General features: G+C 46.8%; 1 protein-coding gene and 1 long non-coding RNA gene across 6 annotated transcripts in view; one reads left to right on the top strand and one right to left on the bottom strand.

Annotated features, from left to right (window-relative positions):
* Positions 1–3,565: 3,565 nt before the first annotated feature.
* Positions 3,566–4,097, top strand: LOC310849079. The gene is made up of 2 exons (XR_014566766.1): positions 3,566–3,874; positions 3,926–4,097. It is a non-coding gene; the product is annotated as an uncharacterized lncRNA (long non-coding RNA).
* Positions 4,098–11,496: 7,399 nt separating this feature from the next.
* PTP4A3 (protein tyrosine phosphatase 4A3) overlaps positions 11,497–26,045 on the bottom strand; it is a 104,014-nt gene continuing 89,465 nt past the window's right edge. For all 5 annotated transcript variants that reach the window (XM_083749488.1, XM_083749492.1, XM_083749491.1 and 2 more), the window contains 3 exons: positions 22,540–22,670; positions 20,827–20,901; positions 11,497–17,172 (listed from right to left, as the gene is read on the bottom strand). In XM_083749488.1, coding sequence (XP_083605614.1) covers positions 17,055–17,172; positions 20,827–20,901; positions 22,540–22,670 — 324 coding nt within the window. In that variant the 3' untranslated portion in view covers positions 11,497–17,054. The remainder of the gene's footprint in view (positions 17,173–20,826; positions 20,902–22,539; positions 22,671–26,045) is intronic.

The following is a 26,045-nucleotide window of genomic DNA, read 5'->3' as shown; positions in this document are numbered from 1 at the left end:
ACTGGGAGCATATATTTGTTTTTTTTATAATGATATTTATTAAGTTTTACAGACAAAACAAAGTTACAGAATAAAGAAAGAAAAAACAAGGATAACAAAAAAGGTACAAAAATATAAAGAAAAAATACAAAATACATGAAAAATATAAAAAAAAACAATTAAAAAGAAATAAATCTTTTCATGTCTTATATTTTGTTTACTTGTTTCCTGACCACCTCACACCTCCCATTTTTGTATTCCAGTTCACATGGTTGATTCAGCAAATCCTTTCCCTCTTTGTTTTTATCTTAATTCTATATCTTAACATATTATAGCTTCGTATTTTCATCTGATTATCAATCCATTTTTCATACTCTTTTTAACCTTGTTGCTAAAGCCATTTCGTTTCAATCCAACATCATTTTAACATTCATTAATTTTACAATATTTCTGCAAATAGTCTTTAAATTTCTTCCAATCTTCTTCCACCAACTCTTCTCCCTGGTCTCGGATTCTGCCAGTCATTTCCGCCAGTTCCATATAGTCCGAAACTGGGAGCATATATTTGATTCTAAAGGTAAAGGTAAAAGGACCCCTGAGCATTAGGTCCAGTCGTGACCGACTCTGGGGTTGCGGCACTCATCTTGCTTTATTGGCCGAGGGAGCTGGCATACAGCTTCCGGATCATGTGGCCAGCATGACTAAGCTGCTTCTGGCGAAACAGTGCACGGAAATGCCGTTTACCTTCCCGCCGGAGTGGTACCTATTTATCTACTTGCACTTTGACATGCTTTTGAACTGCTAGGTTGGCAGGAGCAGGGACCAAGCAACGGGAGCTCACCCCGACGCAGGGATTCGAACCGCTGACCTTCTGATTGGCAAGCCCTAGGCTCTGTGGTTTAACCCACAGTGCCACCCGCATTCCTATATTTGATTCTAATGCAGCTTAATTTCAGCCACTGGGTGGCCACTGTTGACTGCCTACCTATGGGCTGGATTTGGCCCAGCGGCTGCCAGATATCTACTTATTGCTGCAGGATTATTGAATTTCATTTGTAGACGGGCACTTCAAAATGAACAGTTAGGAGACTTTGAATAACGTCCAGTTCAAGGCCTCTTTACCCAAAGCTGACCTTCCATTGCGTGAGCATTCCATTCTTTATTAAAAGCCAGCTTTGAACATCGGCCTAATGCGCCGGAACAGTCACGGTCCCCAGGAACGTCTCTCCTGCCTTAAGTGCTCGCCATGAGTTTGGCCTCGGCCGCCCCTCACTTTCCAGCCATATGTTTCGCATCCAGGACTGAACAAAAGCTTCCTTTTGCAGGCTGCGCCCTTGAAAGCAGAAAGGGCATGCAGAGGTCTGTGTTGCGCACAGAGAAGCATTGAGGGAAGGAGAAAAGGGGGAGATATTTCTCATAAAATCGGCTAGCCTCTTTTGCTGCCTTGGATGCGACACATGGCAGTGAGCAGTGCAGGATTTATGTATAAGCTAAACAAGCTATAGCTTAGGGCCCCAACAGAAAAAAACAACCTGGATGTACATTTCCAAAATATAAGATAAAAAACAAATAAAATAAACCTATATACAGCAACAGTGTATTGTGTTGTGTAGGCTCCTATGATCTAAGTAATGGGCCCATCCTGCTAGCCTGATCCCTAAAATATCACTGGTTTGCTCATTTCTATATATAGGGTACCTACATTCTGCATTCTGCCCACAAAGGTCTGTATATTTAAAGCTATGGTTTTCCCAGTACAGTGGTACCTTGGGTTACAGGCGCTTCAGGTTACAGACTCCGCTCACCCAGAAATAGTACCTTGAGTTAAGAACTTTGCTTCAGGATGAGAACTGAAATTGTGCTCCTGCGGAGCTGCAGCCACAGGAGGCCCCATAAACTAAAGTGGTACCTCAGGTTAAGAAAAGTTTCAGGTTAAGAACAGACCTCCAGAACGAATTAAGTTCTTAACCTGAGGTACCACTGTAGTGATGCATGGAAGTGAAAGCTGGATCATAAAGAAGGCTGATTGCCGAAGAATGGATGCTTTTGAATTCTGGTGCTGGAGGAGACTCTTGAGAGTCCCATGGACTGCAAGAAGATCAAACCTATCCATTCTGAAAGAAATCAGCCCTGAGTGCTCACTGGAAGGACAGATCCTGAAGCTGAGGCTCCAAGACTTTGGCCACCTCATGAGAAGAGAAGACTCCCTGGAAAAGACCCTGATGTTGGGAAAGATGGAGGGTACAAGGAGAAGGGGACGACAGAGGACAAGATGGTTGGACAGTGTTCTTGAAGCTACCAGCATGAGTTTGACCAAACTGTGGGAGGCAGTGGAAGACAGAAGTGCCTGGTGTGTTCTGGTCCAGGGGGTCACGAAGAGTCGGACATGACTAAATGACTAAACAACAACAACAACATTCTGTATGGACTGGTTGCATGGCAACATGTGCAAATGGCTTTAGATACCTATTAAAGGTAAAGGTAAAGGGACCACTGACCATTAAGTCGAGTCATGACCGACTCTGGGGTTGCAGCGCTCATCTCGCTTTATTGGCCGAGGGAGCCGGCGTACAGCTTCCGGGTCATGTGGCCAGTATGACTAAGCTGCATCTGGCGAACCAGAGCAGCGCACGGAAATGCCATTTACCTTCCCGCTGGAGTGGTACCTATTTATCTACTTGCACTTTGATGTGCTTTCGAACTGCTAGGTTGGCAGGAGCAGGGACCAAGCAACGGGAGCTCACCCCGTCGTGGGGATCCGAACCTCCGACCTTCTGATCTGCAAGTCCTAGGCTCTGTGGTTTAACCCACAGCGCCACCCGTGTCCCAGATAGCTACTAGGTCCATAAATTACCATATAGCATCTATTCAGCAACAAAAAACAGCGACCATTTGCTGTTGACAAAGGACAGCTGGACATATAAAGGGCCCCATTACCTTTAGTAGCTTAGGGCCTCATCAAACCTAAATCCAGCCCTGGCGGCGAGGACCCAGAACAGCACCCAAGCACCCACCCACTCCTGCGCGGGACGTGGCTGGCTGCAGGAATGTCAGCCCAAACCTCCAGCCAGGTTTTCCTAGTGCAAACAGAGGACAGAGTGTCTAAGCGCAGTTGGGCCAGCAGAACTGGCCTCTCCTCTCCCCTGCTTGCGATAGCTCTGGTGCCAAGCAGCACATGGAGCTCCTGCTGAGATTTAACCTCCGTTTGACTTTTGAGTTTCCACCCTCTGATAACTTCAGCAGATGTGCATTTCTGGGTGGGACTTGCGAGTGGGGAAATCCAGCTCTGAGCGTTCCTCCATCTTCCTTAACGGATTGAGGGGTGTGTGTGTGTGTGTGGAGAGCTCAAAGGGTCCACAGCGAACAGAAGGAGTCGGGTTTCTTTTTGCAAAAGCCTAGTCTTCCGAGGAAGCAAGAAAAACAAAGAAATATATAAAAAGAAATATATAAAAAGGGCAGGTGATCTCCGCCAATCTGTTTGGTTCATTTTGAAATTAAAAAATTAAGGTCTTATATATAATAATAAATGTTCATAAATGAATATCAAGCAAACACGTACATAAATATATAAACCACATGTCTGAAGCAGCACAGGAAAACAGCCCTGAAACCATTTTGACTTCCAAACTGACCAAATGTTTTCTCTGCAAGGTCAAAGGAAAATGTAAATGCCTCCCTATTGTCTTTTCCTTCACAAATCCTGTCTTAAGGGTTTGTCTGGTTATGAATAGGGTAAGCCTGTGACCTGGCTCAGGAACTAAGTATTTGTCATTACAAAAGACTGGCCAGGCTCCCCAGGGTATCCAGTCAAGTGACCATTAACAGGTAACCTGCCAGGCAGGAGATAAACAACACACTCAGATTTCTGTTGTAGACCGCCTTTTCTGTGATGTAGGTATGATGTGTCTGGGGGGTGGTCTTGAGTTACACCCCTTCTGTGATGTAGGTATGATGTTTCTGGGGGTGGTCTTGGACTCCAGGGCGGGCAATTTAAAATGTCTATATAAGGGCGGGCACACCTTTGTTCTGGGTCCTCCTCCTTTCCTGCGTGTGAGGGGAGCACCCTGTTGCAATAGTTTAATAGAGATCAGGCTTACTAGCTGCTTTGCTTCTCAATAGTCTCTGGTTGGCCTCTGTTATTTTCTCCTACTGACAGAGAACCTGTAAAGGACTCTGTAAGGGCTCTTGTGTTCCCCATAAGGGAATAAGGGCTGTTTTTGTTTATTACAATTTGTTATTCTTTATCACATTTATGTTGTTGTTGTTGTTTAGTCGTTTAGTCATGTCCGACTCTTTGTGACCCCCTGGACCAGAGCACTCCAGGCACTCCTGTCTTCCACTGCCTCCTGCAGTTTGGTCAAACTCATGCTGGTAGCTTCATGAACACTATCCAACCATCTCGTCCTCTGCCGTCCCCTTCTCCTTGTGCTCTCCATCTTTCCCAACATCAGGGTCTTTTCCAGGGAGTCTTCTCTTCTCAGGAGGTGGCCAAAGTCTTGGAGCCTCAGCTTCACGATCTGTCCTTCCAGTGAGCACCCAGGGCTGATTTCCTTAAGAATGGAGAGGTTTGATATTCTTGCATTTATATGCCAGCGCTATTTCCCAAGGAGCTCAAGGTGGTGTATGTGGTTACCCCCCTCCCCATTTCCTGCTCACAACAACCCTGTGAGGTAGGAGCGGCTAAGAGATGGCGACTGGCCCAAGGTCTCCCATTGAACTTCATGGATAGTGGAACGGAGATTCGAACCCTGGTCCTCCTGGTCCTGCTCCAACATTATCCAACCATATCGCTCCACACTGTCTCTCCCTCTTGCATGAGCAATGCAGCCAGTCATAGAATTAGAATCCTGCCCACAGGCATCCCTGGGTGGGCTCTGTTATAAAACTTTTAAGGTCTTATATATATAATAAATGTTCATAAATGTACCAACCAAGCACGTACATAGATCAGCACGGGAAGACTGACCTGAAACCATTTTGACTCCCAAACTGACCAAATGTTTTCTCTGCAAGGAGGGAGGGGGTCAGGGAGCCTTCCCATTGTTACAGGAATTTAGTAATCACCATTTCAAAGGAATGGCCAAACTACCAGGAAAGGCAATCAGATAAGGCATTATCAGTTAACCTGGCAAACAGGAAAAACAACAACATTCAAATTTCTGTTGTAGACCACCTTTTCTGAGACATAGGTATGATGTTAGAGGGGGGTGGTTTTGGGTTACACCCCTTCTGTGATGTATTATTGAAGGGAGATGGGAAGGGTCACTCACTCACTCTGTACCTTGTACCTAAGAAGGAATTTTACTTGCAATATTATCTGCACATAGTGAGTTTTTGCATCAAGCTTACTTCTGCAATTGTGGTCAGTGGCTGTTTGCTAAGTCTGTCTGGCAGGTCAAGAGTCCATTTCCTGCCTTGCCAGCTAGCAAGAAATTGCAGCTGTTTGCAAATCTAACCAGCCTGCTAAGGAGGCCGTTTCCTGCCTTGCATTTCCTGCTTTAGCAAAGAGACACGTACAAGCAAGAGGGGAGGGGGGAGTGCTTAGCCAGCAGAAAGATAGGTATGAGGAAGATGGAATGTTTAGCAAGCAGTATAGATGTGTTTAGCAAGCAATATAGATGTGCCATATAAGGGAATAAGTTGAACATTTGCCAGCTGATTGGGGAAGTTTGGAGAAGGTATGGGAGGGGGGAGAATGTTCAGAAAAGTATAAGAAAGTCTGCTGAAGTACATTGCTTCACAACCAGTTTTTCAGGAGCTATCCTGCTGGTTGTCTCTGTGCACAGATTGCAATAAACTCTTTTTCTCCAAAGAAGATTTTGCTTTCCTGGTACTTTTGTTCCCTCCAAGGTCCGGGGATGGCGAGGCTGATGGGTCCCTAGGTAAATAAGGCTTCATTATGATGTATGGAGGGGTGGTCTTGAGCTCCAGGGCAGGGAATTTAAAATGTCTACACATATAAGGGCAGGCACACCTTTGTTCTGGGTCCTCCTCCTTTCCTTCGTGTGAGGGGAGCACCCTGTTGCAACAGATAAATAAAGATCAGGCTTACTAGCTGCTTTGCTTCTCAATATGCTCTGTTATTTTCTCCTACCAATAGGGAATCTATATAAGGACTCTTGGGTACCCCATAAGGGGAAAAGGGCAGATTTTGTTTACAAAAGCTCGAACCACCAGTCTTCTGCTTAACAGCTTGACGCACTGACCCACTGCACCACAGAAGCACCAATCATAGCGTTGTAGAGTTGGAAGGGACTCTGAGGGTCATCTAGAGGGTCAACCCCCTGCAACATAGGAATCCTTTGCTCAACATGGGATTCGAACCCACAACCCTGAGATGAAGAGTCTCATGCCATCCCAGCTGAGCTAAAATGGAACAAAGTTTGGAAGTTTCTGGTGGTGGACAATCCGAGGTCAAGTTGCGGCGGGACATTTCTCTTTCCTGCCGTGGGTCCTGTTCAAGGCTATGTCCTTAAGGAAATGGATTCTGAACCATCTTGGGAGACATGCGTCTGGTTACTGCAGAAATTAAGGCATGTGATGTATGGAAGTGAGAGCTGGACCATAAAGAAGGCTGATTGCCGAAGAATTGATGCTTTTGAATTATGGCACTGGAGGAGACTCTTGAGAGTCCCATGGACTGCAAGAAGATCAAACCTCTCCAGTCTGAAGGAAATCAGCCCTGAGGGGTTGGATAGTGTTCTCGAAGCTACCAGCATGAGTTTGACCAAACTGCGGGAGGCAGTGGAAAACAGGAGTGCCTGGCGTGCTCTGGTCCATGGGGTCATGAAGAGCTGGACACGACTAAACGACTAAACAACAACAGCAACAACGAGAATGGTTTTTAATGGTAGGTGATGTTGCTATGTTGTATTATATTATCTATGTTCATCAATTTATTTCTTGGAGTTAAGAATAAGACTGGGATAAACTGTGTTTGCTGAGCCCGTATTTTATACAGTCTGTATATGATGCTTGTTAGTGAATGTGTGGTGTGTTATGCCTAATAAAGGATTTTGAATTGAACAACGAGAGCCACCAATTTGCGGAAAATTGGGAAGGAGGTTATAGAGGTCATATTTGGAATAGATTCCAAATATCACTGAATTTCTGCATGGAAATTCCGTGTTTGTATGCAAGTTGTACATATGTTGCAAGTTTATGTAAGTCTTCAATCCAATCTTAGAAGGGAGATGCATTTTTATTTTTCCAATTCACCAGGATCAGTCTTTTTGCTGTGGTAAGGGCACAGAGAGTCCACTCACATTGTCCTTTTACAAAAGGTTCCATGTGTTGGGTATATAATTCAAGAAGATATTTTGCTCTGAAAATATAAGCTTGTTCCGTACAGTTCTGTTGATAGTTTCAGTTACAAGTGATCGCCAAAGAAATCTCGCCCTGCTGTTTGGATTTCATTTGGCAAGGGTGCTATTTATTGCTAGGTGCAATATACTTCGGAAAAACAAGCACTTTAACCTCAGATTAATTTTTTAAAAAGTAATAATAATAAAGTTCCAGCCTGAGGCCTCACAATCCCACAGAGGCAGAAATCAAGGGGATCTTTAAAGAGTAGGAGAGGTGAGGGAATGAAAGTTTAGAGCAGAGAACTGTGCCTGATCGCCGAAGAATTGATGCTTTTGAATTCTGGTGCTGGAGGAGACTCTTGAGAGTCCCATGGACAGCAAAAAGATCAAACCTATCCATTCTGAAGGAAATCAGCCTTGAGTGCTCACTGGAAGGACAGATCATGAAGCTGAGGCTCCAATACTTTGGCCACCGCATGAGAAGAGAAGACTCCCTGGAAAAGACCCTGATGTTGGGAAAGATGGAGGGCACAAGGAGAAGGGGACGACAGAGGATGAGATGGTGGGACAGTGTTCTCAAGGCTACCAGCATGAGTTTGGCCAAACTGCGGGAGGCAGTGGAAGACAGGAGTGCCTGGCGTGCTCTGGTCCATGGGGTCACGAAGAGTCAGACACAACTGAATGACTCAACAACAACAAACCTGACACCATCCGGGTGCTACTGAACTACAACTCCCATCAACCCTGACCATTGCCCATGCTAACTGAGGGTGATGGGGGCTTGGAGTCTGACAGGTTCTGCACCTCCGTAATAAGGAACATGACTACAAGTCAGATAAATTATTGGCAAGCTGCCTTAGGAATACAGAAGCAAGGATTACGGGCCAAACTGGATCTGCAGTTAGATTCCTGCAATGCCTGTTGCGTTATTTAAGAGCACCTGAGCTCCGTAACTGGAAATCATAACACCTCTGAATTTTGAGATGGCATCTGGTGCTGCACAAACACTTTCAAGCACATTTCATCTAAAATGGTTGTTATTCTTCTTCTTCTTCCGTATTTATTTATTTATACCCAGCCTTTCCTCATGATGGGACTCAAGGAGACGTACGGATAAAAACATAGAAGAATCGACACCGAACGAGTAAACACGGACAGAAGTAAAACTATATGCTTCAGACTATGTTTTAAATGCACAGATAATTACAATAAAACAGCACTAGCCCTTTCATTAAAAGCAGCCAGTTGCTAACAGCCTGTTGGAACAAGAAGGTTTCACCTGCTGGTGGAAGGACAAAGAGGGAGGCCGTCTAGCGAAATTAAAAGGCAGCAGATTCTGCACTTTTCCTGCTAAATTACAGTCTATACCTGCCCACCATTTCCCGCTTTTGGGCTTAAACCGATGCAGCATTTATCCATATCACATGTGCAACCCCCTTGTGACACCTTGGCTGGGAGCCCTGCAAGCTGACTGAGTGCAGCCTGAAGTTTTGGGTCCGGGCTTGAAGGTTAAAGGGGCTGGAGAACACTCTCGGTGGTGGTGCCGCAAATCAGGAGCCAGACGCGGAAGTTAACTCTTTCCTTGAGGAAATGGGCAGACACCTTTGCAACCCACAGTAGCAGGTCTTGCCCCCAGTGAACAGCTGCCAGGACTCTCTAAGGCTCCTCCTCTTCCAGATGTTTCCCATGGAGGCGCCAGCTGGGTCTGTGCACCTCTGGCCTCTGTTCTCCTTATTCTGCACATTCTTGGAGACCAGTGAGGAGGGGAGCTTGTCATAGCAGGAGAGGGAGATTCCCTGGATTCTTAAATGGCTTCTTGACCCCCCTCCTCTGCTTCAAGTACCAAGGCACCAAGGTACCACTGTAAAGGATCCCTGACAGATAGCTGTCAATGGGATGTTTCTGGGAAATATTAGCGCGGGGACCCTGGCATCAATAAGCAGCATGCAATTTGTCTTCAGGTAAACTGTGTGACTGGAAGAAATGGAGGCAGTGAGAGATTTTACTTTCTTGGGCTCCATGATCACTGCAGGTGGTGACAGCAGCCACGAAATTAAAAGACGCCTGCTTCTTGGGAGAAAAGCAATGACAAACCTAGACAGCATCTTAAAAAGCAGAGACATCACCTTGCCAACAAAAGTCCGTATAGTTAAAGCCATGGTTTTCCCAGTAGTGATGTATGCAAGTGAGAGCTGGACCATAAAGAAGGCTGATTGATGCTTTTCAATTACGGTGCTGGAGGAGACTCTTGAGAGTCCCATGGACTGCAAGAAGATCAAACCTATCCATTCTGCAAAGTCCGCAAAGTATAGGATAAAGTTACCCTGTTTCTCAGTGCATGGCCCACACAGCATTACGACAAAGGAAAAGCGAAGGCACACCCAGAGATTTCAAGGATGCCTCTCCACATTCCAGCCCTCAGCCGTGCCCTGCAAAACAGGTGGGCATTATCGTCTGGGAAAATCAAGAGATGCCAACAGCAAAGCGAACTCTGGCCAGGCAGAAATGTGTTTGGGTTGGCAGACAGAGCCCTGCAGCTGCTGAATGCATCTCACATGGCGCACAGAAGAGCTGGGTCTGCGTTGTTGCTAGCAGACGAAGCGGCCTGCATTTTTTAGGAAGAAGCTGCTGTCGGGGGGAGTTGCAAATATTAGCCCCCGAGCAGGAATGGAGCTCCTGCAATGCTGATTTACCATTGCTTAAGGAAAAAGCATTGGCACGCTGTCAGATTAAGCAGCTGAAGATAGCCATCTTAATTGCACTGCTCTCTGGGGGCGAGCAACGCCAATCGCTGTACATGTACGATCAGGAACTTTCCCGCCCTTAAAAGGGCCTGAGTCACTTCTACTCCCGTTCCACCTGGGCTTTGGGTGCATTCGAACTCCTGTTCTTCGCCTCCTTCCCTCAGCCACCCACGCCGATCCTGAAATGGCTCGAGGCTGCTAGTGTGGTGTAGTGGTTAAGAGCAGTAATCTGGTGAACCGGGTTCGATTCCCCACTCCTCCACATGCAGCTGCTGGGTGACCTTGGGCCAGTCACACTTCTTTGAAGTCTCTCAGCCCCACTCACCTCACAGAGTGTTTGTTGTGGGGGAGGAAGGGAAAGGAGAATGTTAGCCGCTTTGAGACTCCTTAGGGTAGTGATAAAGCGGGATATCAAATCCAAACTCTTCTTCTTCTTGCAATTTCACTTTCCTTGGCTTTCTGTACAACAGGGGTAGTCAACCTAAGGCCCCAGGGCCGGATCCGGCCCAATAACCTTCTAAATCTGGTGCGCAGACGTTCCAGGAATCAGCGTGTTTTCACATGAGTAGAATGTGTGCTTTTATTTAAAATGCATCTCTGGGTTATTGGGGGGGGGCATAGGAATTTGTTCATTATTTTTTTCAAAATATAGTCCGGCCCCCCACAAGGTTTGAGGGACAGTGGACTGGCCCCCTGCTGGAAATGTTTGCTGACCCCTGGGCTAGAACCCCGTTAATCTCTACGACGACCCTGTGAGGTAGGTTAAGGGACTGCAACTGACTCCAAGGTCACCTTGTGGGTTTCATGACGGAGTGGGGCTTTGAACCCTGATCTCCCAGTTCCTAGTCCGACCCTCTAATCCAGCCTTTCTCAACCTGTGGGTCCCCAGATGTTGTCGAACTACAACCCCCATCACCCCTAGCTAGCAAGGCCAGAGCTCAGGGATGATGGGAGTTGTAGTCCAACAACACCTGGGGACCCACAGGCTGAGAACCACTGCCCCTCACTGGCTTCTTAAGAGGACTTCTGCTATGGAGCAGCTCTATAAAGTCAGTAAATAAATATGAGGAAAAGCAAAATGTCACATAGGAAAGGATCTGAAATATTTCCCATGAAGGTTGAATTTTATTCTGGATTTGTTTGCTGTGTTGCAAACAGCTTTGAGATTATCCCCCTTTAAAATATAAAGCAGTATAGAAATGAAATGAACAATAATATTTTTTTGCAGCAAAAAAAAAGGGCACCTAAACATTCTGTTGTGGTGACCACAATGTAAGTTTTGAAGTGCCATTTGGCGATTAGCTTATATATCTGATTTTCTACCTTGAAGGAGCAATCTATGATGCCTCTAAACTCAGCGTTCAAACCACAGTGACTTGGAAAGGAGTCAGATTGTGGTTATTTCAATGGACAGCTTCGAAGTTTACCTTAAGGGAAGGAGAGATAAATAAACACACTGCAACACAGAGTCTCATACAAAACAGTGAAGCCTTTTTATTTTTTAAATTTTCCTTTGTTGTTGCGGTCGGAGGCAAGGACAGCCTTATTACACTTTTAAGGAAACCTTTCACAACTAAAAAAAAATGAATACTTTAAAAAAGGCATTGACAGTTTTACACAGGACTTGAGCAGAAAAAACAGACAAGTTTTCACTTATTTTATTTTTTTAATAATTCTTCTTTTAAAAAATGGTTATAAAGTGTCTGGACCTCGTTGGCATCTGCCAAAGTGATGCTTGCCCGATATAAAAGCACTGGGTATAATAGTAAAAACCAACAATAATAATTTAGCTATGGCTCAGAGGAAAAACGAACAAACCAACAAATACCCCAAATAACTGGTCTCCGTCTACAACAGCTTTCCCCAACTTGGCGCTCTCTCCATGTTCTGAACTACAACTCCCAGAAGCCTTAGGCGGGGCTGATGGGAGTGGCAGGCCGTCGAATTAGGGAAGGCAGACCAATGAACTAATGGTGCACCGAGTTTTTAGTAAAGGGAGACGTGTAAAATCCCACTGCTGAAAGAAATCAGAAGGATCGTCCGGTGTATCTTTGGGAAAACACGTTTCAAAAAGAAACAGGGTGGGTTGGGAAAATTCAGACACACATCCCAGAACACTAAAATATTGAAGCCAGGCATACCAGTCCAGAAAAATGCCCCCTTGCGCCCTCAGCAGGGATTAGAAGCTACCCTCGATTAAAACATTAACCTTCCGCCAGCGATTTCACCAAGGTTTAATTCGCTTTCCAAGTGGGAGCTGTTTCTTCATGAAGTCTTCCCAAACTGGCCTGGGAGCATTGGTGTGCCAGGAATGCTCTGCGCCAAATGCATGGCTGTCCCCTCCACCTTGCTCGGCCACTTGGGGTCGGGCGATGCTCAAGCTAGGACGCCACCCCATCGCCTCGATAGCGCAAGAGCAGTGTGGGAGGAAGTCGGCGGAATTTAAGGCGCCCCCCAGACCACTGGAAGATTAAACAGGGTGTGAGTTCGATGTGGCGGCAGCCGTTCCAATTTCCTTCCTGCTAGGTGTGTCCCCTTCGTCCCCTCTCATCCCAAAAGGCTCTTTCGATGCCCCGAAAGATGCCACAGGGGAGCCCTTGCACAACCCCACCGTGCTGCACATTCAATGCAATCAATTGCTTTCTGGTGGGAAAAACTTGCGCACGGGGAAACGTTGGGAAAACTGTACGCCCATCACTTCTGGGATGTTACATCGAAGGTGCAACAAAGGAGGATCTGAGGAATTCTCTGGCTGCCTTGGGGTGGAATGCATAGCTGTCAACTTTTCCCTTTTCTTGCGAGGAATCCTATTCGGAATAAGGGAATTTCCCTTTAAAAAAAGGGAAACGTTGACAGCTATGGTGGAATGAGGCTTGGAGTTATGCTGGAAGCCCCCTTTCTCCCCTGGAACCATAAAACGTCATTTCATTGCGACGTTTGCATTAGCAGTTGGGAATCCCCCCTCCGAAAAAACATTATCGTCGTTTTTAATAATTAAAAAAACCACACACACACATCATTTAAATTCACATTCCTGGACATTGTAATGAGCCATATCATACCAGAGCCAAGAGGGCGTTTCAAATCCCCACTCTCGGCTGCGATGTGGTGCAAAGAGCCTTGAGATCTGTGGAGGAAAATAATCACTTTTGCTTTACAACAGTCGGGAGAGAGCAATCGCCTCTCCCAATACCACACACACAAAAACCACAAGAGGCATTGCAAATATATATATATATGTTTTCCCCCATCTCCCTGCTAGAGGATACACGCAAGCCTTCATTTTTTAAAATTTGAATTCAAGATTTCCACACTATAAGGCTATTAAGAATGCTGGTATGTCTGTGTCTGAAGTAAGGTCTGAAGACATTTTATGTGCTATGATTTTTTAAATTTTATTTTTCTAAAAAGAGACCGATGGGGAATTTTTTTGCAAAAGGCGCACATTTGAGAGAAAGAAGGGCGCTTTTCGGAAAGGATCTTCCTAAAAAAAGTTGGCGCTTGTGCCCTTTTAAAGAACATTCTTGATGCAGCAGGTAGATAAAAATAACTTTTCCCTGCCTGTGCTGACCACTGCTCTCCATACACACAACCTACAAGCTCATGGTCAGCAAAAATGGTGGTCACTTTTAATTTGAGGGAGGGCACTGTGTTCCCCAGATACTAATCTTGGGCTCTGGAGCAAGCTGAGTGGCCAGACTCTATCGTAAAGATGGCATCTCCAGGCTATGAGGTTTCACCACAATTGGGCACATTATGTGTTGATGGCAAAAGGTTGCTGACTAGGGGCCAAAGTGAGGAATGTCCTTCCTGAAAGATCCCCTCTACCTGGAGGCTGGCAGTGAAATTATATATTGCCCAATGCTTCACTCCTTGGACGTGACAACTATAAGCAACATTTAAGAAATAAAATTAAAAATTAAAAGCGGGAGGGTCAGGATAAAGTTGTGTTGGCATCCCTGTCCTAATTTGCACCACTTGAGTCCGAGGGAAGTGGAAATCCAATTATTTTAATGTTTCACGTGGGAGGCAGGATGGGGAGGGAATCCCAGCAGCCCACATAAAAGCCATATGCCAGAAGAGGCATGTGGGCAGAGTCTTCCTTCTCCCCGACATGCTAGCTGTCTACATGCAAGGGGCCAAGTGCGTCAAAGCTTCCGCACAACAGTCTCTCTGCATGCAGCCTGAAATCCTGGGGAAAGGGTGCAATCCTGCTTCTGCCACAAGTTAGCCCAAATTTGGGCGCAGGCGCAAAATAAGGCCATGTGCGTTTTGTGCTGCGATCTGCTTGAGTCCACCCTAGTCAGCAAGGCTTTCCCCCCCATAAATCTCACCCCCCCCCCAATTTGGTAGAAGCTCACGCAAAGCAGCTGCCTGCCTGCCCCCCCCCCAACTGTTCCCTCCACCAAGTCACGCCTTTGCAGGCTGAACAATTCCCACCCATCCTCCATCCCATAACCTGCTGGCTGCACAATTGAGCTCTCAGCACAGGAAATCGCTCCCACCCACGCATGGAAGCTGTCAAGAGGACTGCACATTTATCGTCAACCGGAAGAAAGCTTTCCGGGCCAAGGGAGACGAACTTAAAAGTTTAAAAAGCAAAATGCTGAACTTTTTTGCTTGAAGGTATTGAAAATGCAACTGAAACCTTTGCTACACAAATAAGAGGAAAGCAGTAGCTGTGGCGTCTCTGTGGGCTGCGTATTTCAGATCGGGGCATGTTCACCTTTAGAGCGCTAATAATACCAAGGCTTACAGAGGCAGAGGGAGTCTCAGCGCACGTTTGCCAAAAGCAAAGATCCTCGATTTGCTCATGGGGACTTTAAATCATCTATTTCTGACACAGATTACCACTTCGGCCAGGGCGTTCTGCATGCAGATGGTATGTGTGCACCTGCAACCAGTTGCACGCCTGTGATTAACACTGCATGCCATTCCCAAGCGCCAGAAAAGGAGGAGAGCACACAAAACATGGCTATGTGCCCAGAATTCCCATTTTTTTTGCTAGCAAAAAAAAAAAAAAAAAAAAAGAAGAAGCAAGTTTCAGGATCTCATGACTTTTGAGCAATCCCTGCTGAAGATTTTCATAATTTGGAAGTGGGGCTTCAGTAGCCAAACTGCAAAATAGGACTAGGGAAACCAGAATGAGGCAAGAGGGGCAGAATTATTATTCCTCACCCCCCCCTCCTGCAGTCCCCTGATTTCTTGACCCATAATGCATTGGGGGGGTAGAATTGTTACCATTGTTTTTTTGCACTGAGGGGCACATAGGCTTAGTTCTCTTTGAGGGAAGAGGAGGTGAGCAGCTCCCTAGAACAGCCATTTCCCTGCTGAAGGGGGGGATTTGGGGGCTGTGATTTCTGCATGGCTTCGGTATAGGACCAGCCGCTGCTGCTATGCTCACACACAGCAAATCTGCAAGCACCCAGGTGGATATGGCGCAATTTAGCTTTGCAAAGACAAAATCACCAGAAATAACTTGTGTGTTTAATAGCGATTAAAAACTTTAAGCATCAAAACCGACGGTGTGGCTTGGGTGCTCTTGACAAGGGCAAAACTGCAGCACGGAAAATGGGTTTTAAAGCTTCCGGCAACCTCCTCATAACCTGTGAAGAGTCAGAGGAGAATTTATTAGCCTGCCTTCTCCTGGGTCCAGCTTCCTCTTTCTCTTAGAACTGGACCCACAAGGTCCGGGGATCTCCCTGGGTGCCAAAATTACATTGCATGCTCATTTATTCTTCTCCCGCGAAGTGGGATCTCCTCGTAAACGTCCCACGACCGCAGGAATAGCTGCAAGGTTCCTTTTCCCTGGCCTGATCTCTTAAGGCCTAGGGCGGAGACAGGAATAAATTGTGCAGTCCTCCATGTCCAAATCAGATGTCGTTCCATGCATGAAACAGCTGTCTGTCTCTCTCACACCTCTTCCCAGTTCCTGAGCCCAATGCCAAACATTCCTGAAGCCCTCCGTTCTCAGACCAAAAACCATTTTTTACTAGCTACCTGCCTCCCCTGAATTCACTCTTGGTCTCTCGTGCAGGTAAGCCAAACCTTTGCCAATGAGCTACAACCCTAGGATGCCCTTGCAAGCAGAGGCAAGGATGGGAATCGGATGATTTAAACGTGAAGGGACCAACTTCTGATCACACATTCACACAGAGAGGAATCGTAGCACCTGGGAGACGGAATCTCACAAGGTAGAACTACGATGCCTTTGGCAGAGAGCCTGTTTGCTTTTCTGATGTGCATTGCAGAGAAATTTCCCTGTACCTTTTCCAAATGGAGGGAGGAAACCCCGTTCATGGGGTTAGATCAAAGATCACAGCAGATCACTCAAGAAGACCACAGGACTACCTCGCCAGAAAGACTACCTTGCAAGAAGGTGGCAACTGACCCATCACGCCATTACCCAACCAATGCCATCCCTCCGGCCAAAACCAACTTGCCACCTGGGTTCGATGAGGCCTGGCAAAACCTGTGGTGCCCACCAAGTCAATTGGAGACCACCACCCCCAGCAGAAAGGGGGGGCAGTGGCAGGGTGGCTGTTTGGCTTGGTGCGTTGGAAGCCACGCTGGCATCAGGGAGAGCTGAGGCAGTGGCAAGGGATCTGAGCTGCAAGAAGTCTATCCCACCCAAAGCGATCCCACTCGGTCCCTGCTGGGACCTGCCCCTGCTTGGAAAGGAGGTTTTGGGGGGGCACGGAAGAGGAGCTGTGGTGGTCCCAGATAGATACACCCCAGCACCAAGGAATAGAAGCACAATTGCATTGTGGTGTGCCATCGTCGCACTTGGCGAGTGTTCTGCGAGGAGAGGGGGACAGGGGGAAAAACGACAACATAATTTCTAGTTTTTTTGTGTGGAGGGGGAATGGATCCCTCCTAGGCTCAGATCCCAGCGCTGCCGGATTTGGTGGTGCTGAACAAGGGGAATCCTGCCCAGTGGGGAAGTTGCCGCCTGGGACTTCAGAGGTCAAGCCCTGTGTTTGCGGAGTTTGTGTGTGTGTGTTTTGGCAAAAGGCTATTACTGAGGTTACATGATGCAGCATTTGTTCTTGTGGTTCTGTGGGTCCTTGAAACGCAGCCGCTGTTTGGGCCGGTACTTCTCCAGGTACGTCAGCTGCTTGCTGTTGATGGCTCCACGGCGCTTCCTGGCGAGGAGAGAGAGAAAGAAGGGAGGGAGGGGATAGAAAAATCAAAGCTTTGGTGTGCTGATCAAAAACACCTTGCAAGTGTTGAAAACACACACACACACACACACACACACACACACACACACAGCTTCTTGGCCCCAAGTAAAACCTTTCCTGAAGTCCTGGAAGAGACCCTCACATGCCGGAAGAAAAAGCTATCTTTGCCAGCCCCAGTTAGGTGTTTCCAAGGCTGTGCAGCAGCAAAACTCTCTCTTCCGCAGAAAGGGCTGGTAGGAGCAGCCCCAGGTGTGCTCTCGACTCCAGATGCGGGAGGGTGGGGTTTATAATAACGATAATAATAATAAAAAAATAAATTTTATTTATATCCCGCCCTCCCTGGCCAGAGCTGGGCTCAGGGCGGCTGACACCAATAAAATCACAGTAAAAAAGATGATAGGGGGAAAAGAAAAAGAAAAAACAATTTAAAATGCAGCCTCATTTTAAAAGTAGCCGATAAATCAAGACCATAAGGGAAGGGAAACATAAGGGTCAGACTGAGTCCAAACCAAAGGCCTGGTGGAACAGCTCTGTCTTGCAGGCCTTGCGGAAAGATGTCAAGTCCCGCAGGGCCCTAGTCTCTTGTGGCAGAGCGTTCCACCAAGTTGGGGCCAGTACTGAAAAGGCCCTGACCCTAGTTGAGACCAATCTAACCTCCTTGAGGCTTGGGACCTCCAAAATGTTATCAGTTGTGGACCTGAAGGTCCTCCGGGGGCATACCAGGAGAGGCGGTCCTGTAGGTACGAGGGTCCTAGGCCGTATAGGGCTTTAAAGGTCAAAACCAGCACCTTAAACCTGACCCTGTACTCCACCGGGAGCCAGTGCAGTTGGTAAAGCACTGGATGAATGTGATCCCACGGCAAGAAGAGACGTTTCCGGCCATTCGACCCCCTCCCCAAGGTCCTTGCTCTGCCACGAGCATGAGGGAGAGCCTGAAGGAAAAATCCCCGTTGTGTGGCCTTAGCAGAACACGCTAAGGAGATTAGAGGAGGGATTGAGAGCAGGAGCCTCAGCTGCAGCTCATAAGCAGAACTGGTAGCGACGAAGGGCTCACACAGCTATTACAGTTGCAAGCCAGGAGATGTGGCCAGATGGATCGTAATCCTTGCCGGATCCGGCCGGACAGTTTTCACTGGATTCCCCCCCCCCCAAAGGTTCATTTTAGTCCTTCCCTAACCCCAGATGACTTTCTGGCAGAACAACAACGCCCCGCTCCCCAAGAATAACCCCCCTGAAAGCGAGAGGCAGGGTGGGTGGGTGTGCCATGCGACAGCAACGGGCTGCACCTCGGAGGGAGATCAGTTGCTTGGCATGCAGAAGGCTCCAGGTTAAACTTCCCAACATCATCAGTTAGTGCAGAATCCTGCAGCGTCCCTCGTCACGCGATCGAAACATCCCTGACTCAGACTGACTGGTTCTCAGTAGATTGGCACAGTCTCTCTTTAGGTCGGACGTGAGTGGCGCTGTGGGTTAAACCACAGAGCCTAGGACTTGCCGATCAGAAGGTCAGTGGTTCGAATCCCCACGACGGGGTGAGCTCCCATTGCTTGGTCCCTGCTCCTGCCAACCTAGCAGTTCAAAAGCACGTCAAAGTACTAGTAGATAAATAGGTACCACTCCAGCAGGAAGGTAAACGGCGTTTCGGCGCGCTGCTCTGGTTCGCCAGAAGCGGCTTAGTCATGCTGGCCACATGACCTAGAAGCTGTATGCCGGTTCCTCGGCCAATAAAGCGAGATGAGCGCCGCAACCCCAGAGTCGTTTGCGACTGGACTTAACTGTCAGGAGTCCTTGACCTTTTTTAACAAGTCACAGCACCCTGAATAAAGTAGTCATCCCAGTTCCAGAAAACAATACTCTTAGAGAGACTATGCCCCTGTGGACAGAGACAAATAGAATCAGTTGTTCGTGTTCACGAATGGGTCTAATGGTCAGGGGTCCCCTTACCCTTTACCTCTTTAGGTACTGTTTCTGCTAGAAGTGTGGGATTTGGGGAAGGGTCGGAGCTCAGCCAGAGGGCGTCCGCTCAGCATGCAGAAGGCTCAGGGTTCAATCCCCCAAGAGCGTCTCTGGGTGCAGCTGGAAAAGACTCCCTGTCTGAAACCCTCGAGAGATTCTGCCAGTCAGTGTAGACAGCACTAACCTAGAGAAGACCAATGGCCTGGCCTGTATGACACACCTTCCTGTATCGCTGTGACGGTGTCACTGTTACAAGATTACAGGAATCCTCTTGCATCTTTGCATGGGAAGAGTTAGTCTCTAAGGGAGAACAAGGCTTAGCTAAATCCTTCTTCTTGATATGCTAGGTAAAGGGACCCCTGGCCATTAGGTCCAGTCGTGGTTGACTCTGGGGTTGCGGTGCTCATCTAGCTTTACTGGTCAAGGGAGCCGGCGTACAGCTTCCGGGTCATGTGGCCAGCAGGACTAAGCCGCTTCTGGCGAACCAGAAACACCGTTTACCTTCCCGCTGGAGTGGTACCTATTTATCTACTTGCACTTTGACGTGCTTTTGAACTGCTATGTGGGCAGGAGCAGGGACCGAGCAATGGAAGCTCACCCCGTCATGGGGATTCGAACCGCCGACCTTCTGATCGGCATGTCCTAGGCTCTGTTGTTTAACCCACAGCGCCACCCGCGTCCCTCTTGATAGGCTAGCTTTCTCCATTTAGGTTTCTGCTGCCGTAGGAAGGGAAATTAGATGTGAGACACTGCTTAGGACTATGAAGTGGTACAGCCACCACTATGACTCCAGCAGAGTAGAATGATAGTATCTTAAGAGTGGGAAGGGGCGCCGAGGGTCATCCAGCCCAACCCAGCCCTGCAATTGAGGAATCTCAGCTAAAGCATCCCTGACAGATGGCCATCCAACCTCTGCTTAAAAACCTCCAAGGAAGGAGAGTCCACAACCTCCTGAGGGAGACTATTCCATTGCTGAACAGAACCCTACTGTCTGAAAGTTCTTCCAGATGTTTAGCACCAGGACCAAAACTGAGATCATCGTCAGGTGTGCCGTGAGTCGAGTTGTTGAGGACAGGAAGAGAAAGCCGAGTGGCATATCATAATAAAAGCCTGCCCCTTAAACTCAGTCCATTTATAACCCAAGCAGTATCTCTACCCATTACCATGATCAAGTATGGAAGACCGAGGCTGGGGTCTAAAAGCTGCGTCTTGAGACACGGGAGTGCCCAGAAGCATTTAACAAAGTGCTTTTCAAAGTCCCCTCCGTAGCAGAATCGCAATTTTGGGGAGGGCGGGGGGAAAGACTGCTGTTTAAATTTCCATGGGCCTTGGATCCTGGCCATAAACAAACCGATTTGCCTGTGTAAATTTGTAGGTCAGGTTCCGATTCATTCAGCTAAACCGAAACAAAGAGTTCAAGAGAAGGGGTAGAAACTTGTCCCAGGCATCTTTTACGAGCCTGCACCCGATCGGCTTCCTGGGTGGAGCGCACCCATGCCAGCGAGCCACACGCTCGCCATTTTGGGTGCGTTCCTTAGGCCAAACGACCTCTGATTTTTCTGTAAGCAACCCCCGACTCCTCTCTCCACAAGCATCAAGCCAGTCTAGGAATGCCGGGCCATTAATCTGGATCTTAGCAGGTGGCTCAGAGGCACTTACTGTCTAATAAACTGAATGGCATCTTCGTATTTCATTCCGCTCTCAATCAGCGCCAGCGCGACAAGAACCGGAGCTCTGGTTTAAAACAGAGAGAGAGAGAGAGAGAGAGAGAGAGAGAGAGAGAGAGAAGATTAAACAACCACACTAGTAAGAAGAAACAGGGTTCAACTAGAGAAAAACGGCTGGCATTTTTATTTTTGCAGGGGGAAGGAGGAGGAAGAAGGTACAGGACTTCAATCAGTTTCTGTCCCAACTTGAGCATTTAGATATTTACAGCTGGTTAAAGCCCTGCATAGGCCCTTGTCACTCTCCCTATAAGCGCAGCTGGTTGTCTTGTTGGTATTTTGTGCCATGCTTGCACCTCATGGGACACGGGTGGCGCTGTGGGTTAAACCGCAGAGTGTAGGACTTGCCGATCAGAAGGTCGGCGGTTCGAATCCCCGCAACGGGGTGAGTTCCCGTTGCTCAGTCCCTGCTCCTGCCAACCTAGCAGTTCGAAAGCACGTCAAAGTGCAAGTAGATAAATAGGTACCACTCCAGCAGGAAGGTAAACGGTGTTTCTGTGCGCTGCTCTGGTGTGTCTGAAGCGGCTTAGTCATGCTGGCGACATGACCTGGAAGCTGTACGCCGGCTCCTTTGTCCAATAAAGCGAGATGAGCGCCGCAACCCGAGTCGGCCACGACTGGACCTAATGGTCAGGGGTCCCTTTACCTTGCACCTCACACTTTTTAATGCAGGGGTGGGGAACCAGAGACGTGGGTGTGTAGTAGTAGTAGTAGTAGTAGTAGTAATAATAATAATAATAATAATAATAATAGTAATAATAATAATAATAGTAATAATTTATTATTTGTACCCTGCCCATCTGGCTGGGTTTCCCTAGCCACACTGTGCGGTTTCCAACGGAATATTAAAATACAATAGTCTATTGAACATTAAAAGCTTCACTAAACAGGGCCACCTTCAGTTGTCTTTTAAAAGTAAAATAGTTGTTTATTGCCTTCACATCTGAAGGGAGGGTGTTCCACAGGGTGGGCGCCACTACCGAGAAGGCCCTCTGCCTGGTTCCCTGTAACTTGGCTTCTCACAGTGAGGGAACCGCCAGAAGGCCCTCAGACTGGACTGAGGCCGCTTAGGGCTTTAAAGGTCAGCACCAACATTTTGAACTGAGTGTGTTACATGTGGCCACTCTATCTGGCCTTTAGGATTCAACCAAAAGGTACTGGAAAGGGTTACTTTTGGCTTTCGCCGCTCGCGCTCAAAATGACGTCACGTGCATGCGCAGAAGCGGCAAATCGCGAACCACGCAGAAGCGGGCTGCGTTCTGCTCATGTTTCAAACGGGGCTCCGGAATGGATCCTGTTCGCAACCAGAGGTACCACTGTATTATTATTATTAGACAATTACTTCCCTTGATGTAGTCCTGGATTTCCAAAACTTGGGTCTCCAGCTGTAGTTGGACTACAACTCCCATCATCCCTGACCACGGGCCCCGCTAGGTAGGGATGAAGGAAGTTGTGGTCCTAAAAAAGACCCAAGTTTGAGAAATCTAATCTGCAGGACTCTTCTGCCCAATGCAGGACTCTTCTGCCCAATTCGCGACCCAGAGGCGAAGAGCCTCATGTTTTCCCGACAGAAGAATGGCCCGACTTATGACTAAGGGGAGCTCCATATCGTCCCAGGCTCCCTTGAGAGCACGGAGCTCCGGCTTACCGTCCCAGGCCAGCCACGCAATGGACAGCCACGCAGCACCCGGGGTCTTCGCAGAACTTGGTCTTCAGCAGGTTGAGCCAGTCGTCCACAATCTTGGTGGGTGGCGGAGCGCCGTCGTCAAAGGGCCAGTCCTGGAGGAGAGGGGGCACAAAGAGAGATGGAGAGAGGTTTATTTACCTCCTTTTTTAATGCTTTATTGAGATTAAAAAGAAGTAACAAACATAAGGGTTAATCAGGAAAAAGCAAAGAAAGCAATAATATTTGTTGCGTCACATCACTGTACATTCTTCTTGAGTTTCTAACCATTTCCCATCATGTATTTACTGCTTCATCTAGCGCACAATTAATTTTAATTTTTAAAATTTTCATCAGTGTTATGTTCTCTTATGATTGATCTTCCTGCCACAGAAGTTATTCAAAGTCCTGCCACTGGCGTGATGTTATTACGGTATTCAATAAGATAATTTTTTTGTACATTTCCTATTTCGTAATAAATGTTTGATCAGTATGATCTCTCAGTTTTTCTGTCATTTTTGCCAAGTGGGCGTACTCCAGCCACTCTAACTTTGTGGGGTTTCCCTTTCCTTTCCAATTTGTGCTGATTAGTATTCTTGCAGCTACTGCAGTGTAAAAGAATATTTCTCTCGCATTTTAAGGTATATCTGGACCTAGTATCCCCAGGAGAAATGCCTAAGGTTTTTCTTTTTTCTTTTAATGAAGGATATCTTAATCATTCATTATAAATTACATTCCAAAATTCCTTAATTTTCTTAAAAATTTATTCTCAGAATTACTCTAAGCGCACTAATGAGATTGATACTGATGAAACTGGCAGAATAGAGATACGATTCTCCTTAATCAATGGCTTGTCAACCTAAAAACATATGAACATAACAATATATGTGTGTTTTTTTTACAATTTATTGAATATATATATATATATAAACACATTTTAAATATATATAAACACATTTTAAACCATAACATGTTGCTTGATTTCCCTCCACTCCCCTTCTTGGTTCCATTATTTTAGACTTGTTCATGCACACCTTATATTTTTAATAATCCATTTTTAAAACTTTCTTCATCTTATTCCAAGCAACTTAAAAAAGTTATACACAAGGCTTTAAAAGTATGCATTAAACCAGCAGTTCTCAACCTGTGGGTCCCCAGATGTTGGACTACAACTCCCATCATCCCTGAGCTCTGGCCTTGCTAGCTAGAGATGATGGGAGTTGTAGTTCAACAACATCTGGGGATCCGCAGGTTGAGAAAGGCTTCATTAAACATTTGCCCTTTTTATAAACTCAAAGTTTAACATAACAATATATGAAAAGGCTGCTTACAGATGCTAGGGCTGGGAGATATATCAGTATATAGTCTCAAACTGCTTTGAAGTCCATATTGTGATATTGGTTCCATAATTTCTGACTTGGCAATATATCGCAAATCCTGATGCATATGTTTCGTGTGCTACGCAAAAGCACACAACGCAGGAAAAAACCGTGCAGCCAGCCAACGCATAGCTCCATCCTTATTTCAGACATCGTGATGTATCAGTACATCACAATGTTTAGCTGGTGATATATCGCAATGTTGAAAAACAGATATCGCCTAACCCTAACAGACGCAGACTTCCTTTGGATAAATACAATGATATTTGGAGTGAGTTTTACACAAACTATATAAGGTTATTGATAACTATATGTGTATTAAGGACAGAGCATAAACTAATAATAACCTGAAGGCAACCCTGCTTAGGGAAGTTTTTAACGTTTGATGTTTTATCATGTTTTTGATATTCTGTTGGGATCCACCCAGAGTGGCTGGGGAAACCCAGTCAGATGGGCAGGGTATAATTATTATTATTATTATTATTATTATTATTATTATTATTATCCATACCTCATGTTACGTTTGTTTCATGTTACGTTTTTTTAGGTTGCGTCCCACAGCGACCCGGAAGTACTGGAAAGGGTTACTTCCGGGTTTCGTCGCTCGCGCATGTGCAGAAGCACCAAATCACACCACGCACTTGTGCAGATACGTCGCTTCAGGTTGTGGGCTTTTCATGTTGCTAACGGGCCTCCAGAACGGATCCCATTCACAACCAGAGGTGCCACTGTATTCCATAATAATTTATAGAAAAGTAACTTTTTAGTCTCTTTTCCATTCTCACTTCTTCATTCTTCTTTGTCACTCTATCTTTTCATAAATAAAAATTCTTCCAGTAAAATATATTTTTTAAGCTAGACGGGACCTGGGCCTGACTTGATATATAACACACCGTTCTGGGTTTCTAGCTGCAATGTGACATGGGATAAATCCATCTGGATTTCCCTGTGCAACCGTGTTGGGATCATCCACGAGTTCCGCAGTCGACAAAAGGACTTCAACCCCGGATTGATTCCACCCCTTTGCAAACAAGAGCATGCAGGCACACGAAAAACCTTCTGCACCATAAACGGCCGCCCGTTCTCGAACGAAGGGAAGACAGGCTTGGATAGGAAAGGGAACAGGGAGAGAGGGCGGCCAGCCAAGCCCGGAGAAGGCCTTCCCCCTGAGGCCGGCGATAAATCCACTGGTTGTGCGTAATCGGCGAGGCACCGACCCAAGGAGGAGGTTTCACAGATGCGGCTCGTAAATAGTTCATTTCTAGGACGCGGAGCTGTCTTCTCTCCCTGCTACGGAGACCTGGAAGGCAGGCTAGGCCTTTGCTCTTAGGATCAGCCTTATAGCAGAGCCCGTTTTGCAAAAAGGAGAAAGGAAAGCCTGTAGGCAACACCCCTCCCAAAAGCAAGATTGCACCCCCAAAGAGGGTTGCAGAGAAAGGGAAGACTCCGAGTGATTTCTCTCTGGAGCCCCAAAGCTGCATCTTGCAAACAGGCTCTCTCTCTCTTCTTTGCGTAGAGAAAAAATGTTTGCAAGCTGGCCGGTGTCCAGGGGCAGCTCTCGACAAGCTGCCCATTTAGAACGGGTTTGGGGTTAGGTGAGGGGGGGAGAGAGAGAGACGAGTTTCACCAACCAAGCCTCCACAAATCCTTTCCAAGGAACGGGCGGGTCGGGGAGGAAAAGGGCCATGCAAGGTAAATAGGACAGGCTGTTTTCAGGCTCCCGGCCGCAAAACGCGATGCGAGGCCGATAAGGAGGAAGCCACAATGTCGCCTTGTTCGACATGAAACGAGAACCATGCGGGGACGCAATCAACGGCACCCGCACAAAGCAGAAACAGATTCGGGCGCATGAATGCCCCCTTTTGTTTCATCTCTTAAGAGAGAAGGAATAAAAATAATAATAATAATAATAATAATAATAATAATAATAATAATAATAATAATAATAATATTTTATTTATATCCCGCCCTCCCCAGCCGAAGCCGGGCTCAGAGCGGCTAGTAACAATAAAAGTAACACAACATTCTAAAATCAATTCATTCTGAAATCAGTTCAAAATCAAATTAATGGCAACCATTGGGCTAGAGTTCTGTGAGGAAGGGGTCAGACTG

The sequence above is a fragment of the Podarcis gaigeae genome, assembly GCF_964106915.1.
Source record: "Podarcis gaigeae genome assembly, chromosome: 7".
Taxonomy (NCBI): domain Eukaryota; kingdom Metazoa; phylum Chordata; class Lepidosauria; order Squamata; family Lacertidae; genus Podarcis; species Podarcis gaigeae.
This window is presented reverse-complemented; position numbering and strand designations above follow the sequence as displayed.